The 16,970-nt window shown below is 58.0% G+C and overlaps 1 protein-coding gene across 2 annotated transcripts in view; it reads left to right on the top strand.

Annotated features, from left to right (window-relative positions):
• The window catches only part of NOL6 (nucleolar protein 6), a 60,355-nt gene that overhangs the window by 13,820 nt on the left and 29,565 nt on the right, over positions 1–16,970 (top strand). For both annotated transcript variants that reach the window (XM_075932774.1, XM_075932773.1), the window contains exons 12-21: positions 205–382; positions 1,692–1,814; positions 2,815–2,963; positions 3,697–3,772; positions 7,388–7,528; positions 8,356–8,473; positions 8,672–8,826; positions 11,817–11,980; positions 14,553–14,705; positions 15,419–15,516. In XM_075932774.1, the coding sequence (XP_075788889.1) occupies positions 205–382; positions 1,692–1,814; positions 2,815–2,963; positions 3,697–3,772; positions 7,388–7,528; positions 8,356–8,473; positions 8,672–8,826; positions 11,817–11,980; positions 14,553–14,705; positions 15,419–15,516 (1,355 nt within the window). The remainder of the gene's footprint in view (positions 1–204; positions 383–1,691; positions 1,815–2,814; positions 2,964–3,696; positions 3,773–7,387; positions 7,529–8,355; positions 8,474–8,671; positions 8,827–11,816; positions 11,981–14,552; positions 14,706–15,418; positions 15,517–16,970) is intronic.

Genomic DNA, 16,970 nt, shown 5'->3' with positions numbered 1-16,970 from the left:
GGGATCCCCAGCTCTAGCTGACCTGCTCTGTATCCGCCTTCACCTTGCCAGCTGGCTGCTCTGGCTCCAACCCTGCCCTGTTTCACCCTCCCTGCACCCTCCTTAGCAGCATCCTGCTGGCATGGCTGCCTCGAAGTAGCTTGGCAGGAGGAAGCCGAGGGGCACTTCCCGGGGTGACAGGGGCTCTGTCTTCCCTCTCCACAGCCTGAAGCACGTCTCCAAGCTGCAGGGGGCCTGCAAGAAGATGCAGCTGCTGCACGAGCTGATGGATCGTGGCGGGAACTACGTGGCTGCAGCCCTGCCCTTCGTCACCTCGCTGCTGGCGCGAGGGCTGGCCGAGAGGGCGCTGCTGGTGACGCACTCCCTGCCCCAGGCACCAGAGGTAACAGCCTCCCCTCCCCCACCCCAAGCTGCCTGTGTAATGCATCAGCTGCTCCTCGAGCATCCCTGGTAGGGAAGCCTCCTCTCTTGCTGACTCTGCCCTCAGCCTCCTGTCTTCTTCCATTGCTGGGCTGCCTGAGAGAGGTGGGAAGAGAGAGTCCTTGCCTATACTCTTTGGGGGGGGGGGCAGGGGGACAATGTTCCCCCTAACTTTATCCATCCACATGCAGAATAAATTTTGTTGTGTGCGCTGAGGTCTCTGCAGGTGTGCACCACCAGTAGAAATACATGCTGCTGGCTATGGGCGCTCTGCCAGTCTGCTGGGCAGCATTTGAATCTCTCCTAGGCAGCTGCCCAATTGCTCGGCTTGCAGGGACCAATGGTGGGCGGGTGGGGGTGGGGATGCTAGAAAACTCAGGGGGTGGGGTGCAGCCGATGGTGCTTTTGCTGGTTTAGATCCAGCCCAGCGTCACAACTTGTAACTGCCTGTAGTAGGGATGTAAGCGACTAGTCGACCAGTCACTCGAGTAGTGGCTTTCCCCACCCCTGCTGCCTCTATCAGAGAGAGGCAGCAAGGGGGTGGGGTGCAGGAGCCAGTTCTCGGAGGCGTAGCGGGAGACCAGGCGCGAGCTGGGACAGCTGTTTCCCGGCTTCCTCCTGGTCCCGCTCCCTCTGCTTTTTAAATGTATTAAGAGCCTGGTGCGAGCCAGACATCAGCTGATTCCCGGCTTACGCCTGGGCCCCCAGCTACACCTCTGGCTTTTAAATGTGTTTATGAGCCTGGCGGCTCTTAATGCATTTGAAAGGCAGAGCCACAGCAGCGTTAGCTCCTGGGCTGGGGGAGAACCCCACTGCGGCTCTGCAGTTCCCCCCCTTATCGACTAATTGAACGGTGGATGGAAATCCCTCCAGCTCAGTTGGCTGATCACCTGCGGTTCAACATCCCTTGCCTGGAGCTGTTTGTGGGCCGAGTCAGGTGAGGTTCCCGCCAGCTCCCAGCGTGGTGGTCTCAGCAGAGAGGCCGTGGGGGAGGCAGCCCCCGTCCCTTGTCGTGGTGGGGATTGCTGATGAGGGGAGCGAGAGAACTTGGGTTGCTGCTGCCTGGGCGGTGGCTGTATGGAGCCCCCGGTCCCCGTGCCCAGCAGCACTGCAGTAGAAGCTGCCTCTTGCATGGGGGAGGGCTTGTGCGTGCAGGGCAGCCCTGGAGCACAGATCCCCAAGGGCAGGCTTCTGGGGGGCACGGGTGCCCCGGCTGGTTCCGCTCTAGCCGCGGTGGCCCCGTTCATGCTGCGTTCCCCGTTTTTCCTCAGTGGCCCATCGGCGCGGAGCCGCCGAAGCACAAGGACGCCGGACCCCTCTCCTTCGGGCTCTTGCTCGCCCCCGCGTTTGCCGCTAGCGTTTTGGAGAGGGGACCGGAGGCGGATCGACCGGAGGTGAGGACGAAGCTGCTTCCTGCCGGCGAGGGGAGGGCAGGGGACTGGTGCTCATGCTGCACTAGCCCCCAGGAACCTCTGTGCTTACGCTGCGTAGTCACCAGAAGCCTCGCTCGAGGGCCTGTTGTGCAGGGTGCTGTCCAGCGGGCTCACGAGGCCGGTTCCCTTGCACAAGCAGCTCCCCCTGCGATTTCCGAGGCAGCGGGCAACGCGGGAGGGGGAGCAGGTGATCACAGCATGACGGCGTTGCAATAAGCCATGGCCCCGGCTGCCGACGCGCCACTGAGCAGCAGCAGCCTGTTAGAGGGGTCGGAAGGAGGATGGCGTGAAGGCTTGGTGGGTGGTAACTGGGAACGCCGCCGCCCTGGCCTGAGGGCAGGCGGGGGGTCAATGGGGCACGGTGCTAGGCGGAGCATGACTGTGTGTGTCTGTGCTGGAGGAGGGGCCGCTCGGGAGGAATACATGGGGGGCAGTGTGGTCCAAGGGGTGAGCCTGGAATAGGAGTGATGGAGCCGAACGGAGACCCTGCACCTGGTCTCTTCCGCTCCCCCTCCCCGGGACCAGGCTCGGACCTACCGTAATAACGGAAAATCCTCAGGCCGTAGTGCAGTTCCGGGGGAGGGGGGTGTCTGCTGCATCAGGTTTAGCCAGATCCGAGGCACTCGGGAACCTGGAGCAACACGGGACCAGATCAGGACGCTGTGGTCGCTCCCTAGGGGCTGGCTCTTCTGCCTTCCAAGCCCCACGTCTGCCCTGCTCAGACCTGCGTGGCCCATGCTGAGTGTCCCACGTCCCGTCTTGCCAGTGTGTGGGGCCTTGCCTCCGTGGACGAGGGGAGCGCCATCTCTGTGGCCTTGCTGGCAGCCAGTGAGAGGGGTGGTGCTTGAATGCCTGTCTGGGGGCACGGGCCTGAGGCCCCCCGAGGGGGGAGGGGAACAGCCAGCGGTCACGTCCGACCCCGCGGCCCACTCCCCTGAGCCGCGCGCTGGGCTCTCCGCAGGCGGCCGAGTTCCAGAGGTTCTGGGGGGAGAAGTCGGAGCTGAGGCGGTTCCAGGACGGCTCTATCTGCGAGGCAGCGGTGTGGGACGCGGACACCGCGGGCCAGAAGCGCCTCATCCCTGCGCAGATTGTCAAGCACCTGCTGCGCCTGTGAGTAGGGGGCGGTGGCGCCGGGCTGCCTGGTCTCCCCAGGAGCCATACGCAGCGGCCTAGCCACTGGGTGGCCCCGGGTGTGCTCCGCGGGGCTGTACTGGGGCTGTGCCCGGGTCATGCCGAGGCCTGCGCTGGCCTTGGGGCTGTTGGGTCTAGAGACTTCTGGGTTCTGTCCCGAGCTCTCTGTGACGTTGTGGGGTGGGTGAGGGAGTCGCCTTGCCCCCTCTGTGCCTCAGTTTCCATATCTCTAAAAGGGGGTACAGTCTCGTGTGTAGAGGTCTCTGAGACCGTAAGAGGGCAGGTGCTGTTTCCACGCAGGGTGTGTGTCCGCCCAGCGCTCTAGATACCCACAACTGGCAAGTCGGGCTCCGTGTCCAAACACGAGCCCCTCACCCTGAGCATCCTGTAGCTCTGCTTGTCCCTGCGCCCCGCTGAGACCAGCAGCCGCAGCCTGTGGTGCCTCCAACAGGCTGGGAAGTTTGGCCGTGAACCCGGCAGGCCTGCCGCTCGCTGTGCTCTTCCAGCAGCTCTCAACCCACGTTCCTTTCGGGGTGTTCCTGGTAGCACCTGTCCTGGGCAGGGGCGGGACGAGGTGACCTGCTAGATCCCTCCCATCTCGTATCCCCAACCTTCCTGGGGCGATGAACTCACAGGGCTCCAGCAGGGTGTTTCAGCAGGAGGCTGGGCTGCTGTGCATCTCACGCCTCTTCTTGCTCTGGTTTCTCTCTAGCCATGCAGATATTCCTGAATCCTCCATCTGCTACACAGGGGCCGTGCTGGAATCTGTGATCAGACCCGTGCGAGAGGTGAGGCCTTCTCTAAAATTCACGGCCTGGGACGGGTGGTTTCTTTCTGGGGCTAGGGGAAGGGAGCAAGGTGTGAGGGGTTTAGCTCTGGGGCCCCAGAGACTCCTGCCTTGCTACTTGTCAGGTGCCGAGGTTAATTTCCTGGGCTCTGTGGCTCCTTTCCTGCTTTTCCAACCCTGGGGCTCCTGGTCGCCTCCTCTCCTTCCGTCTCGCTTCCCTGCAGGTCTGAGACGAGCTTGCGTTGCTCTGGTTCCTGAAACCAGCTTCCCTCGCTCCAGGATTGCTAGTAACATTGTCTCCCGCTATACAGCCCCCTTTCTCCCATCTTCCTGCTGGCTCTGACTCTACTCCCTCCCCAAACCACGCTCCTCATCTGCTCCTCCCAGGAGCTGGGTAATCTCCCTCCCTCCATAGGCCTATTCCTGCGTCCCGGGCACCTCCCAGTTCTCTGCACATCCCAACCGTGCGGCCTGTGCTAGGGAAAGTCTTGTGCTTCTCTTTGGGCTTTCGCCTTCCCCACTCTCCTTCAGATCCCTCCCTAAAACGCACTTCCTACATCTTGTCCTCCGGGAGCCCTTCTTTCCCTCCCTTTTTAAAGTAGCCATCCTGGGGCCCGCCTAGCTTAGGTTTCTCATCTCTTACATATTAAGCTCTTCCAGGTAGGGTGAGTGTCTGTCTGTGAAGGACCGCATACGTTTCTAACACTACCGCCGTGGGTCTTACTGCCCCGGTTAATCCTCACTCCAGAATTGCCCCCGTCCGTTTATAGCAGCTAGACTAGCACTGCTTGGCTCCAGCAACTGGGCTCTTCTCTTTCTGGAGCCATGGCCGGCCTGGGTTGGTGGGACCGATGTATTACCACAGGGAAGGCTGGTGTGGCTTTTCCACCAAGCAAACCCATTTGCTCCACAGAAAAGTGTCTTCGGTGAAAAATTCAAAGCAGAAATACTTCAGTCAAAACCAGAAATATTTCAATTGGAAAATGCTGCTGCTTTGCCTCAGGGGAGTTGTAGTTTGGATTCCTTGTACTCCCATTCTCTTCTGTAGGCCTAGGTCTGTGGTGGGACTACATTTCCCATGATGCTCCACAGTCTCCCCTCATCATGTGAGTCCTGGGGCAGTATAGCCCAGTGTGGGGAGTCCAGCTAGAGGAGACTAGGAACATGAGGAAACCAAATGACAACTCCCAGGAGGCACCCAACTCTTGCTCTAAACAGAAGTAGCTCAGGGTTTTAAACAAAATAACTTGGGTTGGGGGCATTTTTTTAATCAAAATTTTCCATAGAAAGCAGATACTTTTTATAAAAAAAAGTCCCTTAATCAAAAATCAGATTTTCTGTTGGAAAATAGTTTAGGTGGAAAACTTTCACCTGGCCCCGCTGCTCACCATAAAACCTATAAAAGTGCAGTAGGAAACAGTCTTGCTGTGACCCTGGGGGATGATTTGAATGGGACCCATCTCTAACACCCATAATCCAAAGCAGATCTGCACGGCCTGTGGCTGTTAACCTTAATGCTAAGAGATGGTCACGGAGGTCATGGAGGTCTCTGGAAGTCCCAGAATCGGTGACATGTTCTGCTTCAGCTGCAGGGCGGTGGGGTGGGAGCTGTCAGCCAGTGAAGGTCCCTGCAACTCTTAGTTGCCCCCGGCTGCCCAAGGGGCTTCATTTTGTCAGTTATTTTTAGTCAGTGAGGGACTGGTTGTCGGCTTCTGAATTTCCATTGGTTGCCCGTGACGTGTCCCTGATTCTTATTAAAATCTTAGCCTTACGTATCTCCCATGGGCTCATTCGGGGGGTTCCTTAGACTCTGTCCCTGGCCTGCAGTCGTCTCTGCCGGCCTGAAAACGTCTCCAAGTGGCTTGGTGCTTTTCAGCGTCAGGAGTCGTAGCGCTGAGAGGGCTGCGTGTTGCCCTTTTCATTCTCTTTGGGGGTGGCTCTCTGGCTCTGCTAACATTATCCCCCACTTAAGCTGTGTCCTGTGTGAAGAGGAGGCTTGAAACTGGCATTAAGCGGGTCGACTTTGTCACCCGATAACCGGACGGTGTATTCCTCTGCCTCATCCAGAGTCCACTTGGATCAGCTTTGGTTGGGATGGGTGGCGCTGGACAGAGACCTACTCCACAACCTGGGAGCCACAAGCCCCGAGACCTGTTCTGTGGCCCAGTCTGTATGTCCTCCATCTGTAGCAGGGGCCAGGCTAGTGCCAGGGTAGAGAATAGCTCTCACGTTCTGGGGCCTGGAGTTGAGGAGCTGCGAGGGTTGTGCACAGGCGCTCCAGTACCTCTTGTCTCTGAGTGCTGCCCCTAGCAACCAAGTGGAAGGAAGCCATGCTGAGCCTGGGAACAAGGGCAGGAAGGGTCTTGAGGTGCAGGGTTTCCTAGCCAATAAGGCTGGAAGGTACTGATAAGATGACCTGTTGCTTAACCCAGGCCTGTGGTTCCTGTTTAACATGGCCTTCAAGCCTGGGCACATCTACATTGTGATAAGAGACCCTTAGCTGGCTCGGGCTATGGAGCTAACTGTTGCCTTGTAGGCACTTGAGCTGCGAAGAGGGGAGGGTCTCGGAGCCTGGTCTCCGGCCCGAGCGTCTCCTCCATGCGTCAGAGCCCCGCAGCCTGCGAGCTCGAGCTCTGAGACTAGTGCTGCAGTGGAGACAAACCCTCGGAGGCTGTGGCTCTGGTTTGCTTGTTAGCATGTCTCCAGCGTGCCGGGGATTTTGGGAACGTTGAGCAATGAGAAGTAAACAGACTGTCCTGCTAGCTTGGGTTGGATCCTCTTCTTAAAGACATTGCGCTGCAATTGCCAACTCAAACCTGCAGAGGGCGCTGCTGCTCCCCATAAACTCAGACATCGTACAGCTGTGTGTGTTTGCCTCTGCACTGCTCTTTTGAAATCTGCCTCCATTCCCTTTGTTCTAGGTGCTAGGGGAGGGATAGAAACCCCTCCCTCCTCTGTGCTGACTGTGTCCCGCCACTGGGCTACGTAGGCGCCCCCTCTGCTTCCTCTCCCGTCTCAGCGTCACAGTCTGCAGATAACTGTCCCGTTCGTCATTGCTTAGCCAAGCTGTACAGACTGGACCCTTCTCCCTTTCAACCTTCAGCCCGCTCATCGTATGTTTCTTTTCTCTGAGCAGCACCCTCTTAGCGGCTCTCTCCAGAGACGTGGTACCCGGAACGGAGGGCAACCGCTGAACGGTGTGGCGGAATGGGCCGCTGCCTCCCTTCTCCAGGGTCCAGTGCCTTCCCCTGGCAGCTTTTCCTTCATTTGCACCTGTGCTGCGTTGCCATTAACGTATCTAATTTGCTCTCCACTGCTGCTTCCTCCTGTGGGGGCGGCGGATTTCTCAGCCTTGCTGCTTGCCTCCGCTTCTCCCTGAATGCCTGCAGTAGAAATCTTTGTGCTGCCTTTAGTCCTTTTCTAGGGAGCGCTCCCCCCACCTCTGAAAAGCAGCCACTTCTGGGGTGGGACACGGCAGCTGTTGAACAGCCCGCGGCAGCGCTGCTCCTGGCTCCTTGTATTCCTCCCAGACGTGATGGGGCATACCTGCCTGGTGGGCGGGTGCCGGGACAGTTACACCTGAGCCTTGCCACCTGACCCGCTGGGGTGCTCTCAGCCTGCAGGGTCTGGGGAGGAGGCCATGGTCAGCATCGTCCGCTCCTACGACGACTTGAGCCGCAAGCTGTGGAACCTGGAGGGGCTGCCGCTGACGGTGACGGCTGTGCAGGGGACGCACCCGGCCCTCAGATACACGGACGTGAGTCTAATGGATCTGGGAGGGGGGAGCGTGAGCAATGGGAATGTCTCTGTCGCTTCCCCCCCCCCCCCCCCCCCGCTGCCCGGAGGGTGGCCTGGGTAACGTCCCGCCAATGGCGAGGCGCCAAATGTAATGAAGCTTGGAGCCGGCAGTGGCAGGCTGGGGGCCGGGAATGGCTGCTCTGAGGTACTGGAAGGGGCCGGAGGCTGCAGCTGTTGCTTCAGACCCAGCCTGGCCAGGGAGCAGCGCTTGGTCCCCTTCTGCCTAGGGGCTGAGCCCCCGACCTTCGCAGCACTGCCTGGGCCTGTCGCAGTGAGCGGAAGAGCTGGCTCGGGAGGCCAGCGTGGGTCTCGCATGCGGCTGTGGGGAGCACTAGGCCCCAAGCCAGCCCTTGCCTGGTGGCGTCGCAGGACTTGGCGCTCCAGCCTCTTGGCCACGGCGGGAATTGTTCTGTGACTTGCCTGGGGGAGCGGATCGTCTCCTGGCCCTGTAATTTGTTCTGCAGCAGTTCTCACGGCCCTGTCAGGGAGAGGGCTCCGCTGCGCTGGGTGCTGCACGTACGCTTGCGCCCGAGCACCCCAGGAGCTGCCCTGGAGGAGCGGAGCCAGAGGTTTCTCATCTGCCACCCTGTTTCTGGGCGGCTTCCCCAGGCGACATCCCACCCGTGCCCTGGGGCAAGCTGAGGTGCCAGTGTCGTGCGCAAGGCTGCTTGCGTGGCGGTGCTCTCGCTGGCTAGATATGAGCCTGGGAGGGACCTGTCTCCTGGCTGTGTGCCCCCCGCTTTTCCCAGTATCACCCCGTGAAGCGCCAGTCTGCCTGTCTCCTAGGTCTTCCCTCCAACCCCCATGAAACCGGATTATTCGTACCACGCGAGGCTCAAGGATAAGGAGTCGCTGCTCCCTTTGCCTGAGAAGCCCTGCCCGGCGTATATAGCCCCAATGAAAGGTAGGTAAACTGAAGCACAAGGCAGGGAAAAGACTTTCCCGCGGTTACATGCAGAGTCCTGCATCTGCGTCAGGGCTGGGAACCAAACCTGGGAGTCCTGGCTGTAGCCAGCGAGCGACCCGTCCCCGCATGTCGTGGCCCGGTCTCTCCCTGCGGGCCTGGGCTCACCGAGTTCTTGTTGCCACTTTAACCCGTCAGTGGTGTGCCACATGGAGGGGAGTGGCCAGTGGCCACAGGACAAAGAAGCCATCAAACGCGTCAAAGCCGCTTTCCACCTCCGGCTGGCCGAGATCCTCCGTCAGCAGCACCATCTCCTCTGCCGGCCGGCGGCCACCCACACCGACGTGTACAAGGTACGGGCAAGGGATCTGGGCCGGGGGGAGGGGGGGTCAGGGATCCTGCTCTGGTCTGGTTTCAGGAGCCAAGAATCTTTTGTGCCAAAGGGGGGGGGGGTACAGTTCCTGGCACTGCTGGCCATGGAGCCAGGTTTCTGGCTGGCGGGTCGCAGGGGCCACCAGGTGTGCGGCTGGCTTGCAGCTCTTTTCCTTGGAAGGCTGGTCCCTAGGTGTGTTCCACCATGGGCATCTGGAGCTGGAGAATGCCGGAAGCAGCATCTGTTGGTCCACACGTGTGCTCTGGCTCAGCTTGTTCTACTGCACGGTCACGATCAGCGTTCCCTGTAAGCTGAGCGCTTGGGCACCCGCTTGGGAGAGTCCAATGCTGCCCAGCTGATTAGCAAAGCACCCACAGCTGGGTTTGTTTCTACTGGTGGTGCACATCCGCACATGCCTTGGTGTACATAAAATTATTCCTCACATGGACGGAAAAGATTCGAGGGTACGTTGGTTGTGATCATAACCTCCATTGTCAGAAGTTTCCTCTTGGGGAGCTCTCCTTACCCTTTTTTGGGGGCTGGGCTATGCGCAGGACTGATCAGACCCAGTCTGGGGCAGCCCCCTCGTATGTCAACCGGACTCAACCCCGATGGGGATGAGCACTCCTTGCTTTCTCAGGCAGCAGGGAGCATTGAGACTAAGCCACCTTCAAAGTGGATTTGGAGGCAGAAAGTCTGATTCAGCCCTGCCTAAAATGAGCAAGTCCCTAAGCCCAGCCCAAGAAAACTTCGGACCTGCTAAGTCTTAGGAGTGTGAGCAGAAAGCCCACAAGTCTTGGAGTCCCATTGGCACCTGATGGTGATCCGGCAGCATCAGTACTTCCCTGCCACCTACCAAAGAGAGATCACCGGGAGCACTGGTCACCTGCAGTACCATCCAGGTCTTCCCTGGCAGAGGCACAGACGGTCTCCACTGGTTCTGGGGGGTTGGGCAGACGGGTCCCCCCCTTGCTCCAGGAAGAGCTGTGACACTCCTCCTGAGAGAACTTTCCTTCCCCCTTCCGGTTCCTCCCTCTCCCAGAGCCTTCGGACTGCTTGCGAGGTGAGGAAGGAGGGGCATCCGTGGGGTGTGAGGAAGGGGCCCATTGGCGGGCATGGGGGGCTGCCGCTGTGTCCAGCACAAGGCCTGTTCCTGGTTAACCGATCCGCCTCCCCTTTAACGAGCGAAGCTTATTGGTGATGGTGAATCAGGAGTGGTGGGAGGCTGGAGAAGACCCTTCCCCCCCATTTAAGCAGTTAACCAGTGAAACATAATGTTTAATCGCTTAACTGAACGACATTTTGCTTCCCTATTCCGCACCCACCATTTTTCCTCAGGGGTGCGCCAGCCCCAAAGCACCCACCCACCCACCCACCCAGCGGGTCTGCTCCTTCCTCTCTGCTTCCGATTTTCTGTGGCTTGGTGGCGGAGGAGGACCTGGAGGGGTGGTCAGCCACCCCACCTTTATGCCTCCAACCAAGGGGAGAGAGATGAGCCAGGCGTGTGCAAACCCTGAAGAATTCTCCAGCTCTGGGCGCACGGAGCACATTTGTACCCACCGTGGAGGACGGAGGCGGGCCACACATCTCCAAGAACCTCTGGTTCAGGGCTGGGCAAGGACCTCTGGTTCAGGACTGGCCCGCCTAACCATTTGTTCCTGGCCCACAGACTGCCCCTGGCTGCTCACTGTTTGTTCTGCTGCCGGTACCACACGATTTCCTGGACATTTTCCACCTCCAGGAAGTTCTGTGGCACCAGCAGCAGGACATAAATCGTGAGCAACGAGAGGTGGTTTGCGGGCCGGATCAAATTCTTAGGCAAGCCAAATCCGGCCCGCAGCCCGTATCATGCACAGCCCTGCAATAGATGGTGACATCATTTCGTTAATAAGAAATGTCTGGGCCCTGACTGCTTACCAAATTCGTGGAGTGCCACCACCGCCGGGTGAAAATTACTGCCCACCCCTGCTCTAGTTACTATTTAAATATTTTACATTTAAATATATGGAGATAGAATCATAGAATCATAGAATCATAGGACTGGAAGGGACCTCGAGAGGTCATCGAGTCCAGCCCCCCGCCCTCAAGGCAGGATCAAGCTCCGTCTACACCATCCCTGACAGATGTCTATCTAACCTGTTCTTAAATATCTCCAGAGAGGGAGATTCCACCACCTCCCTTGGCAATTTATTCCAATATTTGACCACCCTGACAGTTAGGAATTTTTTCCTAATGTCCAATCTAAACCTCCCTATGTCTACACTTGCCACCGCTTTTGAGAGAGGGATGCAAACGAAGAGATTTGAAATTGCAAATGAAGCTGGGATTTAACTATCCTGTGCTTCATTTGCATATTTTCATTATGGTGTTATTTCAAAATAACAGACACTGTTAAGACGCAGTTATTTCAAGAGAAAATCCTTCTCCCGAAATAACTTATTCCTTATACAATGAGGTTTACCAGTTATTTCAAGAAGAGGGTTTTTTCTTGAAATAACCGCATCTTAACACTGTTATTTTGAAATAGCGCCATAATGCGAATATGCGAATTAAGTGCGGGATATTTAAATCCCGGCTTCATTTGCAATTTCGAATCTCTTCATTTGCATCCCTCTCTCAAAAGAAGGTGCAAGTGTGGACATACCCTCATAGAACTAGAAAGGACATTGAGTCTAGTCCCCTGCCCTCACGGCAGGACCAAGTACCATCCCTGACTGATTGGCCCCAGATTCCTAAATGGCTCCCTCAAGGATTGAACTCACAACCCTGGGCTTAGCAGGCCAATGCTCAAACCACTGAGCTACCCCTCCCCCACTTTCTCTACTGCATCCTTGCCTTGGGGTACAGGTGTCCGAGGGGAAAGGCACCTTGGCTCGGGCTGTAGCCACGTTCAGTGCACAGCTTTTGTACGTTGCATGGGGGCTCTGGGCTCCCCCTCCCCATGGCTCACTCTCCCACCCTCTCTCTCAGGATGGCTACGTGTTCCGTCTCCAAGTGGCCTATCACAGGGAACCCCAGATCCTGAAGGAGGTGGTCACTCCGGAGGGGATGCTGAAGTATCGGGACACCGAGGAGTCTCGGCAGCTTGAGTTGGAGACGCTCCACCTGCCCTATCTGACCAGCTCTTTGCATGGGTAAGGAAGGGGGTGTGCCCCACAGGAGAGAGCAGTGCATTGTGGGTAGGTGTGTCCCTTGGGGCCTGGAGGAGCCACGCTGAGTTTGCTTAACCAGGGCGAACTGCAAAGAATGGGGCAGACATTTCCCCAGAACTGATGGTGATTTCTAATCATTCGATTCGCCAAGCCAGCAGTAAATGCCTTCCTTACCCAGACGCCAAAAACACAGCTTCCTTAAAGCAACCCAGCTCTCCCACCCAAACAGGCAAGTCAAATACAGTGAAGATTACTGAAAATCTTGTTCCTTGTATATAAAGTTCTACTGGGTCGAAGGGATCACAGACATTATCTCCCAAGTCCGTGGATAGTGAAGATATTACCCAAAGGGATGCTTACAGCCAATTGTTATTAACTAAGATTCCTTTTTAAAAAAGGATTGTGTATTGTGGTTAAAAGATCACTACACGCTACGGATACAACTAGCGCTCTTAGCTGGTCAGAGTAGGGCTGAGGAGCCGCTGAGTTGCGAAAACTGCTTTTCAGACTCTTTGTCAGGTGTAGCGGGTTCATGCACTTTTCCTTTTCGCCCGGCTCTTCCTTCCTGGGTGGCCTCCTGGGAGGGAAGTAGCCGGCTGCTCCGCACAGTTCGTCCGCACTCCCCTTCGGGGGGAGAGTCCATGTTGTTATATTTCAGGGTCCTCTTTACTCCCGGGGACCCCCAGTTCTTTCTCTCGGGGACTCCTAGCTCCCCTTGTACCATCCTGGCCTCAGGTCTTCTGCCAACCCCTTAACAGCCCCTCTGGGCAGGCCGCAGGACCTCTAGGCCCCTACTCCCTGGCCACAGACTTGCTTCTGCCTTCCTGGTTGCCTCCCGGACTTATGGCCTGGGGCTTCCCTGGCTCAGCCTCCCCCAGCCTACTGCAGCTGCCTCCTGTGCAGCTGTGGCTGCCTCCTATGCTCACCCAAGCCCTTCATGGCTGCCTCCTATGCAGCATTGGGCCTCCGGCGTGTAGCCTGGGTTCCTCCTGCCTGAGCCTCCCCAGTCTTTCCCTCCTCCAGGGACCCTCCTTCTTCCCTGGCCATCAGGTCTCCTCCAGAGCAGCAGGCAGGTCGCTCGCTCTCCTCCCAGGAGCTGTTCTTCTAGCCCTCGGCTGGGCTCTCCTCCCTCCAGCTCCTTGGTCCCTTAAAGGGCCAGGGCAGGGCAACACCCTGTCACACCAGCCATAGTTCAAAATGTGCAGTCCACATTGTGGGTTGGTCCCGATTCTTCCATGAGAATTAGCAGTGAAATCCAGACTGGAGCGGGAGACTGCAATGGCATGACTCAAGTGTCCCTTGTTGAAGCTTCAGCAGATCTGAGAGAGAGATTTTATAGATCTCTGGCAGGCTACCGATAGCCCCGTGACCACAAGCATTTCCTGGGGGAAGCTGTGTGGCTTTTCAAGAAAAAAACCCTCCTGTTTCTTGTGTATACCCAGGTAACTAGTTGCATTCATCAGCGGAAAGTAATTTTCTATTAAGCTGTTCTAGACAGACTGCTACAGACTTCAAAGGGAAGCATAGACGCCCACACTATTACAGCCGAGTTCCCGTTGAATGTTAATATTCCTTTCACCACTCGCAATAGATCATGGTAACAACCGGGAACCTTTTGGTTACATTGTTCACCTCTAACAAGATATAAATAAACACCTTTTAGTATTTACCGCTAATTCTCTAGCAATGCAAGTTTGCATCTCAAAGCTCTACTCTATCCAACAAGCCTTCATTAGCTAGTGCAGGTTGGACCCGCGGAGGTCAATTCTGGTCCCCCTTCCTGGCTCCCAGCCCCAGCTGTCGCCAGCCCTCCGGGCTGATGCTGATCCCACGCGGGCCACTGGCCTCGCTAGGGCTTCTGGCCCCGGCAGGGTTCCTGGCTACAGATCCTTTTGCCTCCCAACCTCTGGAGCTCTCTGGCCCTGGAGCATGTGTGGTCCCGCCAGACTGCGGATGCTGCCAAAGCAGAGGGTCCCGGTTTTTAGAGGGCCATTCCTTATGGAGAATGAACTTAATTCTCATTTACATATGGTATTGCTATGTCTAGAAAGGTAGCACTTGGGTTATTCAGCCTGTTGGTTGCTGATGGCTCAGTGTCTCAGTAGGGAACTGGTCTTCGAATCCTAGAATCCCAGGGTGGGAAGAGATCGCAGGAGTCATCGAGTCAAGCTCCCTGCCCAAAGCAGAACCGACCCTTTCAGCTCCTCCCGTCTGTAAGGGATGGGCAGAGCCCTGTGGGAGGGCAAGGAAGGGAGTTGGGTGCGTTATGGGTAGGGAAGTGGCTGGCAGCTTTCTGCTCCCTTCCCCTCCAGTGAAGGTGGCGGGTGGGTCTAGACACTTTGCTACCCAGAGACTAACAGCAGTGGCAGGAGCCAGACTGCGGAGGGCGGGAGACTGACCCGTTACCCCTTCCCGCTCCAGGGAACCCCTGCAAATCCAGTGCTGGCAGCAACTGCCCCATCCATTCACAGCTGTGCGCTCAGGGGCCATGGGGGTGGCTGGGCTATTGAGGCAGTGCTCTGCCTTTTAATGGCTGCTGCTTTTCTCTCTGCAGGCTGCAGCAGCAACACCCGGCCTTCGGCGGCGCCTCCCGGCTAGCCAAGCGCTGGGCCCGCGCCCAGCTGCTGAGTGACAGCCTCTCGGACGAGTGCGTGGACCTGCTGGCGGCCTCTCTGTTCCTGCACCCCGCGCCTTTCACCCCGCCGAGGTGAGCGCCAGGGATCCTTGGCCTCGCCGCCTGGTCACTGGTCGCTGTGTCACTGGCCGCTTTAGGTGGAGGACCTGAGGGCTGGGCTTGGTGTCTGCCCTGGGCACGGGGAGGGAGGTGGCTGGTCAGTGGGGCTTGGTGTTTGCTCCGGGCACGGGGAGTGGGGCTGGGCTTGGTGTCTTCCCTGGCACGGGGGAGGGGCTGGGCTTGGTTCCTGCCCCGGTCAGGCCCACGGTCACTAAAATGGCTTGTTAATGAAGCGCAGTTAGGACCAGTTGAGTCCTGAGAAGCTGGTCCAGAGCCACCATGGGCTATGAGACCTTTCCCTTGCTGACCCCTAGAAGAGTGGCTCACTCCAGCCCTTCTGCTGTAACCACTAGACAGAACTGCCCCTCTGTGGGTGAGGCAGACACGGGCGACGGGAAGGCCTGAGGAGAACGCTTTGTCCCATCCTTTGTTTTGAGTTGCAGGGACGTGACCGGGGAGAAGCTCCCACCAGACCTTAGCGAACGGTCCCTTTAATGGTCCCAGAGAGGCCGAAACATCCACAGTCCCTGGCCGTGAGGCGGCTCCTTCCTAGCTCCCCTTGCTGGTGCTTCCTGTAGGGCTCTGCAGAGCTGGGCTCGCTGAGGTACCGCGGCCGGGCCCGGCGCTCGTCTCTGGGCGGGTGGAGCAGTCTCTCCCCGTGACAGTGGTTTCTGTCTTGCCCGCAGCTCCCCGCAGGTGGCCTTCCTTCGCTTCCTCCACCTGCTGACTGCCTTCGACTGGAAGAACAGCCCCCTCATCGTTAACCTGAACGGCGACCTCAACGGTGAGTCGAGGGCGGCCCACGGCGCTGCGCAGCCCGGCTGCCCTTCGCTCGGGCGCGGCCCTGAGGAGACGAGCGACTCCGGCAGACCCTGCCCGGCCTTGTTCTCAGGGAGGGCCCTGCCCGTGGCACTGTCGATAGGTGGCGCTGGGTGTGGGGACTGGCGACGTGGGTTGGTAACGGGGCCTGTGGAACCTTCCTCCACAAGGTCGTGGGGCCCTCTCTGACCCCGCCAGCCTGCCTCTCTTGTGGCTGGTGGGCAGGCTGTGTGGAATAGGCCCGATGGGGCCTCGCTTCCTCGTGGACAGGTGAGAGGAGAATGACTGTCGCGGTTGGCGATTTATCCATGGGGGGCCTCTCCATGTCAGGAGAGAGGTGCATTGAGGGCTGTGTGGGGGGAGGGAATAGCTCAGCGGTTTGAGCATTGGCCTGCTAAGCCCAGGGTTGTGAGTTCAATCCTTGAGGGGGCCATTTAGGGATCTGGGGCAGATCTGTCCGGGATGGTGCTGTGAGGGCAGGGGACTTGACTCAATGACCTTTCAAGGTCCCTTACAGCTCTATGAGATAGGTATATCTCCATATAGAGTCTATAAGCCTGCATACTGCCCTGCCTTAGGGTCTCTTTACCTCAGTCACACCCCCTCCAAAGACTCTTCAGTCAATCTCTGTACGTGTGGGAAGAGGAGCAAGCCCCTGGCCTTTCCCTGTTCAGAGGCGGGTTGGGTTGGCCATTTCGAGGGTGGAAGTAGCTCCCTTGCTAGGAACCCAATTGAGACCCCTGCTGTCACTGCAGCCCCCAAGCTGGGAGAAGTTTCTCTTCAGCCGCGGCTGATCTGGGCCGGTGTGAAGGTGGGAGCTGAAGGCACAGCTGGGAACAGCTTCCCGGGCAGAGTGGTTAGGTGGGAGCCAGAGTGGCACGTTCTCTCCCATTCAAAGAGCCGGGCGCTTGGGCTAGATTTCCTTGGTGGGCTTGAATGTCTTAATCGCTGCAGTGTTTGGGGGCCGGGCAAGGGAGGTTCTTTGCATTTTATTGCTTAGCAAGTTTCCTAGGCCCGTCTCCACTCGGGTCTCAGGGGTAGCCATCTCGTCGTCGTAAGCAGAGGGGACGCCGGAGCTTTCTGAAGCTATTTCAGCTGGCGTCAGAGATAGCTATGGGGCATCTGACGCCGATGGTGGGGTCAGCGGTACCGGAGATTCCAGCACTAGTGCGCAGCAATGGTGTGCAAATCCCGAACTTCAGACAGGCGGCGAGTGACCTTGGAGCCAGGCTGGGGGCAGCATCTTGGCCAGGATTGGTCTGTGGGCTTCGTGTGCTGCTCCCTATTCTACCAGTCCCCTCGTTCTGCTTCCACACTTCGGGCGTTGGCTTCGACCAACTTGAGTCAGAAAATGCAGAGCTAGGGCTGTCGCTCATCCCAGACCCTTCCCGGCTCGGCCTTGTTTACGCTGACCTGTTC

This window comes from Pelodiscus sinensis, chromosome 6 (genome assembly GCF_049634645.1).
Source record: "Pelodiscus sinensis isolate JC-2024 chromosome 6, ASM4963464v1, whole genome shotgun sequence".
NCBI lineage: Eukaryota > Metazoa > Chordata > Testudines > Trionychidae > Pelodiscus > Pelodiscus sinensis.
The sequence above is the reverse complement of the archived record's forward strand: the minus strand, read 5'-3'. Positions and strand labels throughout refer to the sequence as shown.